Here is a 17,331-nt window from a genome sequence, read left to right on the forward strand (position 1 = left end):
CTTCTTTAGCTTCAGTTTTAAATTGGTGGTGATCTGAAGCTATATCAGCCCCTCTCCTGGTTCTCACATCTTCCATTTTCCTTCGGAATTTTTTATTGATGCGAATATGATCTATCTGGTTCTCTGTGGTGTGGTCCGGTGAGATCCATGTAGCATTGTGTATACGTTCGTGTGGGAATATTGTGCCGCCTATGACCAATTTGTTAAATGCACACAGATTTGCAAATCTTACCCGTTTTCATTTCTCTCTCCCAGTCCATGTCGTCCCGTGGTATCTTCATATCCGGCGTTTTCTATTCCGACTTTGGCGTTTAGATATCCCATCAGAATGGTGAGGTCATTTCTTGGGCACTTCTCTATGATTGACTGCAGCCGCTCGTAGAATTGACCTTTAATGTCGTCGTTGCTATCATTGGTGGGTGCATAACATTGGATAATATTCCTTGTGATCCCCTCCTTCTTTGTTTTGAATGATGCTTTGATGATTCTGGATCCGTGAGATTCCCATCCGACAAGTGCATTTCGTGCTACTTTGGATAGCATCATAGCAACTCTCTGAGTGTGTGGAGCATTTTCCACTTTGTGACCGGAGTATCGCAACATCTCTCCCGTATTTAGCCTTTGTTGTCCAGCTTGGGTCCAATGGGTTTCGCTGATTCCCAGTACTGCCAAGTTGTATTTCCCCATTTCCGTTGCTATTTGACTGGCCTTCCCGGTTTCCCACATTGTTCGGACGTTCCATGTACCTATAAACATTGTTGCTTTGGTTGTTAGAAGGGGTATCGGCCTCGTGAATTCCGAAGGAACTCGGCTTTCACCATGAAGCGTCATAATTCTTCTAAATGAAGACCTTCTAACTCCCAGGGCAGAGTTTAAATGGTTTGGATAATTTTTTCTGGTTAGCGTTTTTTAGCGAGTTAGTTTTCTACGGGATTGGGTCTCTAACCCCATGCCCAACCCTCCTCTTTTACCCGGGCTTGGAACCGGCAGTAACTTTAGAAGAGCTACAGGCGGAGCTGATGTTTTAAATATTTTACTAAAAATTTTGAGAAAGCAGCCTTTTGTTCCAAGCTTGCTTAATATTGCTACATGATCTAGCACAACTCAAGCTCGTCAGTTATTTTCCAGTAAGCAGTTGTGGGAGTTAAGGGTTCTTGAACAATATCGAAGATCCTGGACTCGATTCCCGTGTGCAGAGTCGTGGATGCACACTTTTGAGATGTCCCATACTAAAACGTAACAGCCCTCCAACGTTTCCAGATTTTTAATCATATTCTGACTTAAATCGGTCCATAATTTTAATGAAATTATTTTTCACTCAATGGTAGACAACCTGGGACCTGGAACAGGCATCACACTACGTCTTCATACTTTGGAAAGGAATGAATAAGATAAAAACAAATAGAGTTAAATTTTAGTAGAATCAGTGTGTTATGTTATTTCTTAGCTAGTTACTCCGTGGACGCTGCACTGAATTGAACGGGATTTTATAAAACCAGAATAAGAATGGATTAGCAACAGGGCGTTTCAATGTTCAATACACAGTCACATAAAAGTTTGCACAGAATTTACATGAAATAATTTTGTTGTCGTTATTATCCAATCTCGAACTGGTCGGTTGTAAATGGTTCCATTTGATTGTATACCGCGCATGCACCTGGTAGCATCTCATCTTCCCAAGGTTTTCATTGTAATGAATGAAACATAATTACCATTAGATAAAGGGATTATGTAAAATGGAGAAATAAAACAATAAGCAATAATTTTAAAAATTGCGGTTTCGTATAACAAAAAGACGAACTAATGGATCCTCACAACTGATATCCCACTTCAACTAGAAAAAATTCCATCATAAACTACACTCAACTAGGATTTCTATACCTCATCATACCATAATTAATGTTAATATAACATGAATTCACCTTGTCTGTTTCTCAACCTCTTTTTCAACGGAATTTTTAACAAGCTGTTTTCCTTGAATTTATTCAAGTCTTTTCTCCTACTTTAAATACTTTGAAAATGCAATTTGCCAATTTTCTTTTTGTTTTGCTAATTCCTTATTCATTTCTAGTAATCATGAGATCCTTTTTGTATGCAGTTTTTACTACTTTTGTGTACTTGTAGTTATCTCTAACTCATGTGCTTATGGATTGTATCTTGTCTGTTCATGTGCGTGTGTCTATTATTCGCTAAAAATCACTTGTTCTTATTGTTTTTTATAAGGAATAATAGTTGTTTGGATGAGCGAAAATCGATGAATAAAAGCTATAGTTTAAGTGGATTAAAACATCAATCAATCGACACTGATAAAGTATTCACTCTTCAATTTTTTTTTCTATTCAGCCAGTCTATAATTCTGTTATATCTAGAAATTAGATTCTTGCTATGCCGCGTACTACTTGAGCACCTGAACCCTTCAAGTCGCAAGTTAGAAGTCAGAAGACTAGTGGGAAGGAATCTTATTTCAAACAATGTCAAATATGGTACAAGACATTCAGGTATTTATAGTTTTTAGTAAAAATGAAATCATCACAGTTATCCAATCCCCGCATTCAGTGGTCTTTAGCATTTGTTCAGTCGAGAAGCTACACGTTGAGATTCTGGAATGTTCTTTTGAATGATGATTGGATGGCATGTCTTCGGCTCTTTCCAAGCATCCTTGAGTTCTTCGGACGCCGTCCCTACATATTCAATGCCTTATTTGATTGACATATATTTGTATAAATTTATTTCTAAGGTTTGCAACAGTGTTGTTCTGGGTTCATTGACTTAGTCAATCTAGACACGTATTATGTTTGTCTAGCATATGGATTACAGTGACACGCAAAGCTAAATGAGACAGAAGTATGTTGAAAACAAATCTGGGGTAGACAAATCAAGATATGCTATCATTTTATAGAGTGATTGTATGTTTAGCTAGGCTTCGCGGGGTAGATTATAGAATTTTAGGTTGGAATCGATCACGATATCGCTGTTCTATTAACTGATTGTCATTTTTTCTCAAAATATCAATCCTCAACTTTCCATTCGTCAATGTTATTTTAATTTCTCTCTGAATTATTTTCCTGTGTTTACTTCTCCACTGGTGGTTAAAATAATTAGTTCCCCTGCCGTTCTTATTTTGTTAACTTCCTCTTTCATTGTATTCAAATAAGATACATATTCCTGTTAGATTCTAAATTGTATTGGATTAATTCTTCTAGGATCCGACGTTCATATTCGAGCTGCGTAGACGTAATATCTATATGCGTCTATAATTCAAATAGATAATGCTTACAATATGAATAAAATATATTTGTAATATCCTGTTGAGTATACATCTCATGATGTTGTCTACTATTTGTATTTTTTAAAATTTTATCTTATTCGCTTTATTTTTCTCGAAATTATAGGTTTGGTGGTCATGAAATTATTCAAGAATTAATCCCGTGTAGTGATTGTTCTGATGCTATTTCAAAAAGACAGAAATATGAACTGTCGGAGATTATGAGGGTAATTATGATTTTGTGCATTTTTGTTGTTGAAATGATCATTGCTTTTTGGTGTTTTATTGTCAGAAGAAAAATCGACACAGCTCATATTGACAGATTAAGGATTATTTCTCTAATTTATGGAAGTAATGTGTTACTACATATTACTGATCCCATGTACATCTTCAACTATATTGTTTGTTATTACTTAAATACATAAATATTAGCACATTGAGGCAAAGAATACATATGCGCCACACAAGTCACTTGATTTATGTGTGAGCTGTGATGCTGCCAGGTTGCCCAGACCGAAGCAGGTGGTTTTCTTAGGGGACCACACTCGGAGCTTTCGGCTCAAATGTATGATCCACAAGGCAGTGGAGCAACGTAAGGAGATGCAGTCCCATGGTAGCCGGTGACCAACAATTGGTTCATACGCTCTTTGTTCCCTCAGGATCCTGGAGCCCATGTGCATCATGGGTTTGGAATCAGGGTTTTCCAACTCCTGTAGGTTGATCCTCCGTACGGAACACCAACTTAGTTAAAGCGCCGGACATTCGCTCTTCGTGCTCTTAATTTTGTAAACAACACCCCTGGTGCGAGAAGGCAGTGAGTGGGACTTCCATGGCAGAGGCTATATACGCGTGGCCATGTGAGAGCATTTGAAGAGGGAGAGCTAACACTATCCACTTTCGGCCGTACCAGGGCATTAGGAGACTATAGTAAATACTATAAACTTAGATTCTGTTTCCAGTAAATGCTGCACTCCCGACCATTGCTACTACCTTGATGTGGTGGTTGCGCTTGCCTATCCTGTTGAACCAATCGAGCTATATTTGCTGGAACAATCTTTACTCAGCGTCCTACAATGCTGGGCAAGTCGGTTGAAGAACGTGAAGACTAGAAGCAACAAACCCAAGGTCCGAGGACGAAGTCGTACTGGTAGATGTACAGAGGTTTTACGGCAGTAAGGTGTTTCCCTCAGACAACCAGCATGACAGCGATGCTGTCTTGCCACAACCGAAGTGTGGGGTTAGAAAAGTTTGACCCTAAAAATGTTTACCTCATTTCACAGATATCCGTCTCCATTGGTAAGGTCCCAACAAGGACGGATCTAACACGGAAATTATCTACAAAAAGGTTGTTTGTGACCACCCTCAAGCAGTTATCCTTTGGACTTAGCGATCACACAGTCAGGCCACTAAGACAAACTCTAACTCACTTTCCTTTTCATGTAACTATAGAAAAGCCCTTCCACGATGTGGGCAACCGGGAAGTAATAACAGTCCTCATTACCTCTAACAGCACTCAAGACCACTGTATTCGTAATCAATTTTCCTCTTCAATTCCTAGTATTCCTCCTACCTCAACTACCAACTCTATACTTCCTCCTGATGTGTCACCATAGCCAACGATTCTAGTGCGCAAAATACTGTCCCAACTACACATTGGATCCTTCAACATACATACCGTCTGACATTGGCCAACAGACCTCCTTGTCTAAAACCCTAAAATCTCGTACCATTGATGTATACTGTGTCTCCGAAACATGCATACAGGATCCTAGTATGACCATTCACTGACCTCACCTCGCCAAGACTCAGAGCCAAAGAGACACACCCTCTGTGTATTTGGCGACCTGATGGCTAGTTCTCGTGGACTGGCAGGTGTAGGCATAGCACTAAGTACGAGGGCGAAACAGGCACTTTTAGAATGGTTCCCTGTTAACAATCGCCTATGTGCTGTTCAGCTAAACGGCTTTGTAAGATCTTTTAAGGATATGGACACACGTCGTTGCTTTTTCGTCGTTCCTGCCTACTCTCCCACTGACTTCAGCTCGGGTGAAGTGAAAGATGAGTCTTACAGAAAGCTTTCTCAACTTCAAAAAGCTAAACACTTAGACATAGTACTCATAGCAGGTGACTTTAATGCCCAGATAGGTAGCTTAAATCAAACAGAAAGACATTTAGGCGGGTATTTTAATATTCCGGCTCGGGGAGCAGATAATGATGGTCGTCTGCTGCAACTGTGCTCAGACAATCATTTATTTTTAGCAAACACTTATTTTAAGCATGAGAAGCATCGTCTAGCATGACGACCCCCCTGCACCAATCCAACGATGGACTCAAATAGACCATATTGCCATCAGTCATCGTTGGTGAGGCTCAATAGAAGGCTGTCGCTCGTTCTGGAGTACATGTTTAGACTCTGATCATGCTCTAGTACGAGCACGCATCTGCTTGCGCCTCATTGTACGCAGAAAAACCATATCAAGAAGACCCATTAGAGTTGAACTCAGTGACGAGAAAACCAAAAGTAGGTTCCAGAAACAACTGAGGTCATACTTAGGCAGTTCTGAAAGCGAAGCTGAACCAGATGCTGCTTGGAACGAAGTTTAAAAGGCTATAGTTAATCTGAAACGAGGAAGAGCAGCTGGTCCAGATGGATTGGCTCCAGAGGTCTTTAACTATAGTGGTCCAGTTTTGAGATTGGGTTGACTAATATTTCAGCTAAAATCTGAGAGTTTAACGTAATCCCATCTGACTGGTTGCAATCATTGGTTGTCCCAATATATAAGAAGAGTTCAAAATCATCCTGTGATAACCAGAGCGATTAGTTCAACTAATATAGTATCTAAAATACTAGCCTGTATAATTATCGGACGCCTAACTAAGACTCGTGAACTGCAAACACGAGAAAATCAGATTGGCTTCATACCTGGTCATGGCTACATCGACCATATATTCACCATTCGTCAGGTTCTAGAACACAGGCATACTTATCGGCGTCCAACAATGGTGGTCTTTCTTAATTTGACTCAGTAGGCCTGTAGGGGTTCTGTGGCAGTGTCTGTCATTAAAAGGCGTACCTCAGAAGTACATAAACCTTGTGAGGGCTCTTTACTCGAACACTACTAGTCGAGTGAGAGCTTACAGCGAAATGTCATCTGATTTCGCAACCTCAAGTGGTATCTGTCAAGGCTGTCAACTATCTTCATTTTTGTTCAACTTCATCATCGACATGCTGATGGAAATAACATTCTCATCGACTGGATTTCCAGGAATTGATCACATACTAGAATGTCCACTTACTGACTTAGAATACGCAGATGACATAGTCCTGTTTGGTGAGGACGATGATAAAATGTAGAGTCTATTGGTGGCACTGAGCAACAATGCCAGAATGTTTGGAATGCGCTTCTCTCCCTCTAAATGCAAGTTGTTGCTTCAGGACCGATCCGCGTCAACACCTGAACTAAGGATAGGGAGTGAAGTAGTCAAACGCATCGACAACATTTATCTTGGAAGTCTGATCAACCCTAATGGGTTGGTGTCTGACGAAATCTAAGCACGGATTCGAAAAGCTCGTTTGGCTTTTGCCAACTTATGGCGAAGGTGAGATATCCGTCTATCAATTAAGGGACGAGTATATTTGACCACTGTGTATACACTCTTATCTGTCCTTAATCTGCGAGATTAAAATTACTTTATATCATTCTTTCTCCCTGTATCGGTCCTTATATGCAATCTTTTTTTATATATTACTACCATTGAAGTAACTGCTTCAATGAATTTGGAGTTCATCTGCTTGTGCTAATAAGAGTGGTGGCAACTTGGACCGATGCATATATTTGCCTGGTCCTATATTTTAGATGACTGACTGACTGATTATACGTCAATTAAATTAATGTTTTTCAGCAAAAAATATCTCAATATTCTATCGTCCATGACAATGTTCAGTTCATCATCTTAGAAAAAATTACATTACTAATGAAGGACCCCCCTTCATCTTCTTCTGGACGAATAGAAACTAGCTGTCAAACTCCATATTGTCTGTTTACTTATATCAATACATGTAGACAATTTTAGACACATAGTCGACTGAAAAAACGTTTAAATTTCGGATAGAGGGGATACTAAGCACACCAGACAAAATTTACAAGCTTGCCACTCAGGTCGATCTACAATCAATCAATAAACACGTCGAAATTGATCCAATTTATCAAACAATTATAAAAATCATGCACAAATATAAGATCAACAATCAAGTCAGAGGAAGAGACATTCAAAATAAATGTGTAGACAACAACAAGTTAAGGGTCAACAGTAACCAGTTAAAATCAAAGTTGACAGGACAAGCTATCAGTCATAATATGTTGAGAAATTTGAATTCATCACTTCTACGTGAAGAATGCGTGTTGATGATATCGTTTCGAAGAACAATGAAAGTTTCATGATTAAATCATCCAAGAGAACAAAACTCTGCTAAAACAAAATAAATACTGCCCATATGTAAATCTATTCTAGTTGTTTACAAAACTGATTCTCCATTCAGATTGATTGTTACTTATTAGTATCATAATTAATCTAAAATATTCAATCGGAAACAACTCATTTATTTCCAACGAATATGTTTGTTTTTGGTTAGCTTAACATTTTTTCACTTTTCATGAATTACAACTATTATAGGTTAGTTCATCGGTCACTCCATCGTCCACATCTTATGCTGTCAGTAAAAAATGGTTGGATGTATGGCTTCAATTTGTCAAAGGACAAATATGGGGTAAGTTCAACTGGGAAATATCTGAATATTTATAACGAAGTGTTCATTTTCTCATCTTGTTTACATGTATGAAATAATCAATAACTATTTCTTAAGTCACTTCATTTATGAAGGTTGTTTGAATCTTCTCATTGTTAATGTTAAGAACTGAGATTATTCAGTCATCAATAATGGGATGATTAAAACAACATTTACAAATGAATTAAAACTTCCTGCCATTGCAGAACCCAGCAATTATCTGGACTAAGTAGTTAAGTATACAATGCGTTTGAGTTTGAAGCAAAATGTACTGCGTTCGAGTCTCAACATAGGCATCAACATGGTTGAAGGCTTATCCAGCTGACTAATCTCTAATAAGACAAGGCCATCATCCGGTGCTGCCATGTTCTCATCGGTGTTCTTACTTAGACCAGTTCATTGTTTTAATTAAATTTAAAATACCTTGTTCATACTGAAAGGTTAACAAATCAATGACTATTTCGTTGTATAGTAATTTGTATTGATATCAATACCATGTCACAATGATATAATCACTTATCACCAGTTTTATAGAATCAAAAAATCCTGTGACTCAAGATCATTAATCAATAATGTTTCCCAATTGGTTGTGCCAGCAATCCGTTTTCTAACATAATCATACTACTTATGAGTAGCCAAACTGTTCCTGTTGCGCTTCCTTCTCACCCAATGCGCGATATAAACTCTTCTCGTTACGTATATTCACAAATAAACAGGATTATCACTAAAGATTTCTTTTATTGAATTTTATAGGGTATTAGAGTAGTTTGTTTAATTCTGTTCACTCGAAATATGGGATTGTGATTTAGAAGAATGATTTTTATTGGAGTTCTTGGTTTATTTTGGAATGTTTTTTCACAATTATCAATTATACGTTACTAAAGGCTTGCAATTCCCGGTTTTTTATATTCCAGACTGATATTGATCAGTCTCTGTTGCTGTATATTCATCCTGGGTGGATTCTCTCGTTAAAACGTCATAAGTTTTAGTATATTTAGTATGTAACTAGCAGTGGAATCCAAGACTCACATTTCGTCCTACACGAGATTCGTCAGCTGAATATACTTGCATCCCATTGTTGATGTCCTGCACACTGAAGTTCGGACTTGGGGCCTTTAGTTCTAATATTTCAGCTTGTATTTTACTGAGTCATACATTTCAGATAGACACTAATTCAGTCAGTCGCAATGTAGAACCTAGTACATATGTACATCGGTTAAATTTGCCATATCTCATTAGCACAGCAAGATAAAGCAAAATCCCAAAGCAGTAGAGATAGTGACAGTATCAGTGGTGATTGAAAATATTACGGATCGAGGATACGGTTCAAGGCGATATCAGATGACGAAAAAAACTTGAAATATAGTTATGAGGAATTCGGTGGATACAGAGAACGGATGCACCTGCGCTATTGCAAACGATTCTAAGCCATGTCATTCAAATTCTCTGACTGTTGTTTACTATGATCATATGGACCCCAACCAGATAGTCTGCACCTATTTACATGGCCAAGTCCAGTTGTCAGTGACTCCATAAATTGATGCTTTCTTCCACCCTACTCTTGCTTCAGAAAACATCACACTCTAGGTATGCAGTAGTTGGACATGCGTATCACATGTCCCAAACACCCCAGTTGATAAACATTTACTTCCTTATCAATCGATTCGCCATCCTTACCTATTAGCTTATCTGCAACGCAGACATTGCTTACTTGGTGGTCCCCGAATACACTACAAGTTCTTTGTAGACACATGTGATGGAATACAAGTAACCTACGAATATTCTTTACTCTTAAGGGTTATGTTTCACATTCGTAAAGTAGAACGGAGTGAACTGCTGCTCAGTAAACTCGCCATTTGGTTGGCAGATGGATATTTTGCCTATGCCATGAGTGACTCAAGTTAGCAGAAGCCAATCAAACCTTCTGAATCCGTGCCGAGTTCCCGTCAGATGGCGAACCATCAGGTCTAATGAGTGGAAGCATTCGATGTGTTCAACTTCTTCACACCGTGAACGGATGGGAAAATCATTGAATAAATAGACGGGAATAGCTAGAATGCTTGAATGCATGGAACATGAGAAGAAAGGGTTTTTATGTTATACTGTCTCTTCTCTTTTGATTGTTATTATGATCACCCATTATCTCTAATTTTAGGAACGATATTTGTCAGGTATCGACGTTTTGCTCACAAAATACGTTGTAAATATTAGGTCACAGTTTCAAACCTAAGTATTAATAACTAGTTAGACTTTCTCGTTGCTGATCTCATCACAGATGATTTTTTTCCATATATTTAAAAGTTTTGGTACAGTTATTTTTACTAATATGCATGACTGAAAGTAGCAAGAGTACCTATTCTTAGTTGAATAACATTCGTTACCATTATCTCATATAGAAATGTTGTGCAAGCATTTTAATTGCCCCTGTGACCATGTTGTTAGCTGCCTATCATCTATTTAAGGTCCGCGCGATAAGTGTGGCTTACTGATTAGAAAGACGCTGTGTGATATAGCTTAAAATCATTCAAAATTGCTACGATGCCATCACTCTTTATCTTTCTTCCGATTTTGAATTCCAATACCTCTTCACACATACCTTTACACTACCTTTTTAAACGATATTCTCAAGGTTTATTCTTTTTATCGTTGCTGTTGAATTACTTTGATTTGTTTTATTTTCATCTTTTCATGCTAATGCAGTATGGAGACTCGGGCCAGCACACATCTGTGCCTGGTTCCATGTTCATGAAGTCTGTCACTCGGTAACTTTGCTCGACTATCCTATTTTGCACTCTTAAATTATCACTAGGTGATTTCGACCTTTCCTTGTAAACTAGTAGAAATAAATTAACAAATATAGTCTTTTGTTCTCAGACTGATTGATTTACACATTTGTTTGCCCAGTATTGTGTCTTTTTCTACACATTTAGGCTCATCAAAATTTTTCGTTAAATGCTTCAGAACGAATCCAACTGACTGTTGACCTCTAATTAAAATTCTTATTCATATACACTCTGTTTTACCGTTTTCGTTAAGCGTATGGATCTGTTATATATTGCTGATGAGTCTTCTGGTAATGGAATACATTTTAACACTAGTGCAAATGGATTTCTGTTGTATACGCAGCATTCTGTTAATTTTAATATTGTTTTATGCATATACATGTTTCTCTACTACAGAAGCTCCAGGTCCAATTGATAATTCCGACATTATGCCATGCAATAAATCCCTTTATTCGTATCGTAACAGTGGATCATTTAATTATCCTACTCTTTCATCAATACCACTTGGTAATTACGAATGTGTTTCTGCTGAAGTATGGAGTCTTCTGTTCAATATATATGGTGGAGGTCCAACAATATCTGTATGTCAACCTACTTATTCATCATCGATCAATAATAGTATAGATGAAAATCAGATGGACGATTTGTCAGATCACAGTTCATCGGATCAATTTTCACAAAAATGTTCATCAAATTCTACTCCTAATAAACAGTCACCTCTTAATTCAGACCGAATTGATGAACAAGTATGCAGTTGTTTTAATGGTATTTTTGTTTTAAGAAATTGATTACTGTGTAGAAAGACTTAGTTCATTTTGCCGAATAAATTAGCTAAAAATCAATTGTAAACAATCATGGTATTCAAAGCAATTAGTCTTTTTGATAAATTTGTATAGTGTAATAAGACGACTACAATAATGGTATTCATTATTTTTCAGTTTAACTAAAGTATACTCTTTTTCTGGTCTTAGTAAGATCGTGCTTTTTCCCTTTCTCTTAAATTTTTTGTTCATAAATCATGATCAAGTAGACATATAATGTGGTATACAAAATACGTACACACAAATTTTTGTTTGAACACACTATATTTTTTCAATATACAAAGTCAAGGCTTCAACATTCGACAACTAAGTCTCAGGTCCGAACCCCATTTAACTTCGGTTTGCGCAACCAGGTACTGTATCATTAAACCCCATACTTAAAGTATGACTCATACTCAAGCACCTAGTGGATGAGTTTGTTTGTTTATCGTTAATTGTTTCCTCACCCACTTGCGTTTTACAACAACAGGCTATATAATATCATCAGGTTTCACACTAACAAATATGGTTCAAGCATAAGCAATGCATAATTGCTGTACTTGACAAATTAACCTGTTGACATCTAAAGAGTACGTTGCTGCCTACCTAAATGAAAATGATGTTATAACCAATAACAATGTGTTTAAATTCATTTTTGTATTGGTTTTTTGTTCTTCACATTGATGTTCAGGACCTCAATTGATCAGTCTCTTGTTGGCATATGTGCATGCTGTTCCAATTGTCTTAATTCACACGCACTATGAACATAGATGGATGGTGGCTAGCAGTGGAATTCAGGACCCACGTTTCGTCCTATTTGGGACTCGTCAGCTGGATGTACCTGCATACCACAGTTGATGTTCACTCCGGGACTTGGTGTGGATAACACGATGGCGTTTGAAGCAGATGGTACTAGGTTCGAGTCTCGAAGTGAACATCAACCCCGGAATGCAGGCATATCCAGTTAACAATTCCCAAATAGGGCCAAATGCACGTCAGAATGTACTGCACAGCTGTTTTACTCCTAGTGTGTGCATCCACGCCTTTGTCGGCGATCGAATGGAAGAGCTTCAGATTTCCTGGCAAGCACTTAATCATTATATGACTGAATCGCTCTTCACTGATTTATTACGTGTGTGTTTGTTATCGATACTTAATATTATTCACTGCTTCTCCTATCTTTTTTTAAAAAATCTTTATCATTTGAAAGGACCGAAATAATTATTTGACTAATGGTAACAATAATATGAATGGTGATATCTCTAACAATTTGGATTGGGCTGACAATAAATCCCATTTGAATCATTGGAATGAAATGGATAAAGAAATAAATTCGACAAATTTCCCTATAGATTCAATCTTATCCAACGGCACTAATGATGATACTATTCATCATATTGAAATATACACTCAACAAAATGATCATCCAGTTAAAAATAAATTAACTCAATCCACTGAATGTTCACAATCAAATGGTGATTGTTGTCCATCATCTAGCAAAACATTGAACATGTTCAATGGTTGTTGTTCTATTGTCACAGACTCTAAATGTCAACTGAACAATCATCATCCTAATGTTCAACAGAAATCTATCAATAATAGTCTAACTGTTAGTAAAGGCGCTAGAACCGGTTATTTTGGTGATTATAATCCATTAGATTTGGTGAATCATAAAAATGTCTCCAAAGTAGAATCTTAGTACCAACAGCAATAAATGCATCAAATGAAATCAAAACATGGTGATCAGCTTTATGTAGACACTGTCGAATAGTTTTTACATAAAACTTAAACTTTTTGTTTTCAGTCCATTTGTTGCTTTTATTACATTTAATTAATAAATAAAACTGTGATTCTATGCATTGTTTTGAAATTTTCTTCTTTATTGATTGGAATGGTAATCGTTATTGTGTTATGTTTTCAGAACCAAGTGATCTTTCCTTGTGACTCAGGTGATGGTTCTTTTCTTTTCATCCTTACTTTATAATATGCAAGCAATGTATGATTGTAATTTGTAATTATTTCCTCTTTTGTGAGTTGATGAGTTTATGTGTATGTTTCGTGGAAATTACATGTTAAGAATGACAACAGCGTTGAACTAAACAAACACACAGTGTTTGTGTATGTATTTGACTTGTAATTTTATGTGTTTTATTCTTTCATCTAAGAAGCACTAATTTCTCTCTTCAAAACTGTATATTGATTGGATTCGAACTGTTGTCTCATTTGAACAATTTATTTATTTTATCCTTTCTTTTTGTCCCATTTATATATATACGTATACATCAGTAATTCCTCATTAATTTGATATTAAGGGTAGTGATAATTTTAAATATTGTTATTCATCGTCTTCTTTTTCTGTATGTGTATGTATACACACTCTGGTATAATATTTTGCTTTTTATTCATATGTGTATAATTTCATCTGCATAGTAGCCATCCATTCATCCGTTCATATTTATTCATTTATAATACATAATAAAATCATGAAAAAAAATGTATCAACATCACTTGTTCTTTATGTGACCTATTTCATTGTTATTATTATTGCTATTACTACTCTTAACACTACTACTACTACTACTACTACTGTTATTGTTGATAAGTAGTAGTGTCTAGTATTACTGATTCATTTCTACTCAGATATTTTCTATCACATTAATGATGAGATTCTTCGTGTAGTAGTAGTAGTAGTAGATGTAAAAGTGTATCCCATTTGTTTTCTTCTCTATTTAGATGGATATTAAACTTGTCACGTGTGTATAAAAGCACTAATATTATTGATTTTTTATTTCCTGTTATACATTAAGTAATTTATATGCATATAATGTTATTCATACACTCGGAATAATGGATATATCTATGTCTTCATATGGGTACTTATTAACTTATTGCTTGTTTAATTTTGTAAATTATTTTTATGAAAGAAAAAAAAGTAAACAAAGAAGTTGTGTACAAATATTTTCTTCTTGTTTCTATGTACATTGCCTTGTTTGTTTGTTTTTAATTATATTCGACTTGTATTAATATTATTATTATCACTGTTTATTTCTGTTATGATCATCAAAATCACAGTGCGGTTTTCATAGGTCACAGTAACATAGATTTTTTGTTCCACTCTTATTACTATTATTATTCTCATAGATTGTCAATAACAAATGTGTGTTTATGGTATTTGTTGCAAATTTCTCGATGTATTTTCAGTGAGAGATAGGAAGAGATGTGATAGGGTTATCGTATTCTTAATGGTTGGTTTATTAATTTGTAAAGCATTTCGTTGTCTTCTTCATGAAGTATAATTAGAATGTTGTTGTTTAGTTTTATTTTGTTTCAACACATAAATTTTGGTACAAGGAGGCATCAAATACATATGCGCCACACCATATTTGTGTGTGTGTGGGCTGTGATACTGCCCGGGTGCCCAGACCGAAGCAGGTGGTTTTCTTAGGGGGCCACTCCCCGAGCCTTTGACTTAAAGGTCTGATCCACAAGGCGGTGGAGCATCGTGAGGAGATTCATTCACATGGTAGCCGGTGCCCAACGATTGGTTCATACGCCATTTGTTCGCGCATGATACTGGAGCCCATGTGCACCAGTTGTTGTTTAGAAAGAAAATGAACTGCTCTCAGAGGAAATCATTCATCTCGTAGTAGACAAACACCCTTATCGTTTCAAAGGAATATAAATTCATATATGTATTGCGATGATTTAAGATACTAGATTTGACGTTTTATGAAAATCTTGAATGAAAAGTGCTTTGTAACTTTGTTTGTTTCGAAAGTGTATTTAGAAGAATACGGGGTTGGACACATAAGAATGTATTTACTTTTACTGGTGTATGTCACCAAGCCTCCACTCATTAAATCACTAAAAAATATAGCTGTACAGGTACATTGACATCATTAGATGCTGGCTCTGTGGTCTAGAGGTTAGGCGTTCGCGTCCGAGATCGAAGGTCCTGTGTTCGAGTCCCGTATGTGGGATTGTGGATGCTCGTTGCTGACGAGTTTCACGCTAGAACGAGACGGCCTTCCAGTGCTACCAAGTATTCAATAGTGGTGAAGTGTTTATCGACTCATGGTTCAACTATTAGTGTGTACAGTTTTAGTAAAGGTTATTATCAGCAAGGAAATTTTTTTTGGATTGTTTCTATTTCTTCAACGGCATAGTGGATTTCGTTTGTTGTATTTTGTAGGAGTTTCGGAAATCTGTGTTACATACCTAATAAAACTAGTACCGTTGATCATCATCCAAAGAATACTCAGTAGCTAGTGTAAAATCAATCTTTTTGGAGTTAAATTGTGAAGCTTTAGACAGTTTTTTTACATATATCATTCTTCAAGTCTTATTTTACACATGAACTATCTTTTAAGTATGTTTATTCGACATTATATTGTTTGAGTAGATAGGTCTGTTAGTCAGTCATGTTTTTATTTTAATGATGATCTACTCTAAACATAAACGGTTGGACTGTTCGCTTCTTATTAAATAATCGTACTACAGTTGGATATTATCATCAAATAAGTCTGGTCGACAAACTGTTCTTATCAACATAAACAACGATTGAACTCAATAGCATTGTATCTTGTTTTTGGACTGTTAAATAGTTCATTAAATTTATTAAGATTTCAGTTGTAATTGTATAAACTGGTGACTCATTGCCTAATTCAACGAATCGATTTGAAAGTAAAGCTTAAATTATGAATGTATGTATTCGTTAAGGTTTTCTGTGACTCTAGTGTATGCTACTTATGTCGACTGATATAAGTAGTACTTAACACCAATCGGAAGTGGAAAACGTGGTATCAGAGGGCTATGAAAGTTGATCTAAAGCAATTAGAAAAATTGTGAATCAGAAGAATCATACAAAATCTGGAAGAAAAGTGATAAAAATTCGAAAATGACGTAGGACTAGACACGTATGAGATTGATCACCACCCAGTGATAAATCAATTGTGATTACATCTCAGTCTTACAGGAGGTTAGTCGCGGCTCGGATAGCTCAGTGGTAACGTCTCTGACTGTGAAGCTGGGTGACGCGAGATCGAATCCGCCAGGGAGTACCAGTTCCCTCAAGATTACAGGTACACCTTGCTGACGAGTGCCAAGTAGCACGAAACCCGGGTCCAGGGTTTCCTGTCGACTACCTCTAATCACCATCTAATCTCAATATATAGTGCCCGCAGTGTCGAGTCACCTAGACTGGTGGCCACATTGCAACATGATCGATAGCATTCGATCTGCACTAATAAGGACTAGACACGCATGACATTGATCACCACCCAGTGATCAATCAATTGTGTTATTAACAAAACATACTACACATGAAAGATCATTATCAAGGAAAAACAAGATCCATACTTCATCCAAAACCTAAAAGACTTGAAAATGATTGCGTCACATCCCACTGTGTTTACTAATTTAAATTTGTGTGATCACACATACATAGGGAGGAGCAACCATGATCTCCAAATTAGGGTATCTGAACATATACCTAAATGGTTGCAACAACAATTAAATTTAAGTGACCCAATAAGAGTAGATGATAAACATCTATCATCCCCTATTGCCAAACATTTAGTTGAAACAGGTCATAAAATTGATCTAGACTTAGACCTTATGCTAGTTTGTATTATTCGACAACGCGTACCTGCGATTTTGTGGTAATTAGTGCTGACTGTTTGGTTCGAAACCGTATCA

General features: G+C 36.6%; 1 protein-coding gene across 2 annotated transcripts in view; it reads left to right on the forward strand.

The window, feature by feature from the left end:
- The window catches only part of USP20_1 (Ubiquitin carboxyl-terminal hydrolase 20), a 37,294-nt gene extending 20,435 nt beyond the window's left edge, over nt 1-16,859 (forward strand). Inside the window, exons 11-14 of one of the 2 annotated variants that reach the window (XM_051214216.1) lie at nt 3,393-3,492; nt 7,940-8,033; nt 11,231-11,580; nt 12,845-16,859. In XM_051214216.1, the coding sequence (XP_051067364.1) occupies nt 3,393-3,492; nt 7,940-8,033; nt 11,231-11,580; nt 12,845-13,333 (1,033 nt within the window). In that variant the 3' untranslated portion in view covers nt 13,334-16,859. Of the gene's footprint in view, nt 1-3,392; nt 11,581-12,844 lie in introns of both variants that reach the window. The other variant, XM_051214218.1, reaches the window with a different exon arrangement.
- Nucleotides 16,860-17,331: the final 472 nt, after the last annotated feature.

Source organism: Schistosoma haematobium, chromosome 2 (genome assembly GCF_000699445.3).
Source record: "Schistosoma haematobium chromosome 2, whole genome shotgun sequence".
In the NCBI taxonomy this organism is placed as follows: domain Eukaryota; kingdom Metazoa; phylum Platyhelminthes; class Trematoda; order Strigeidida; family Schistosomatidae; genus Schistosoma; species Schistosoma haematobium.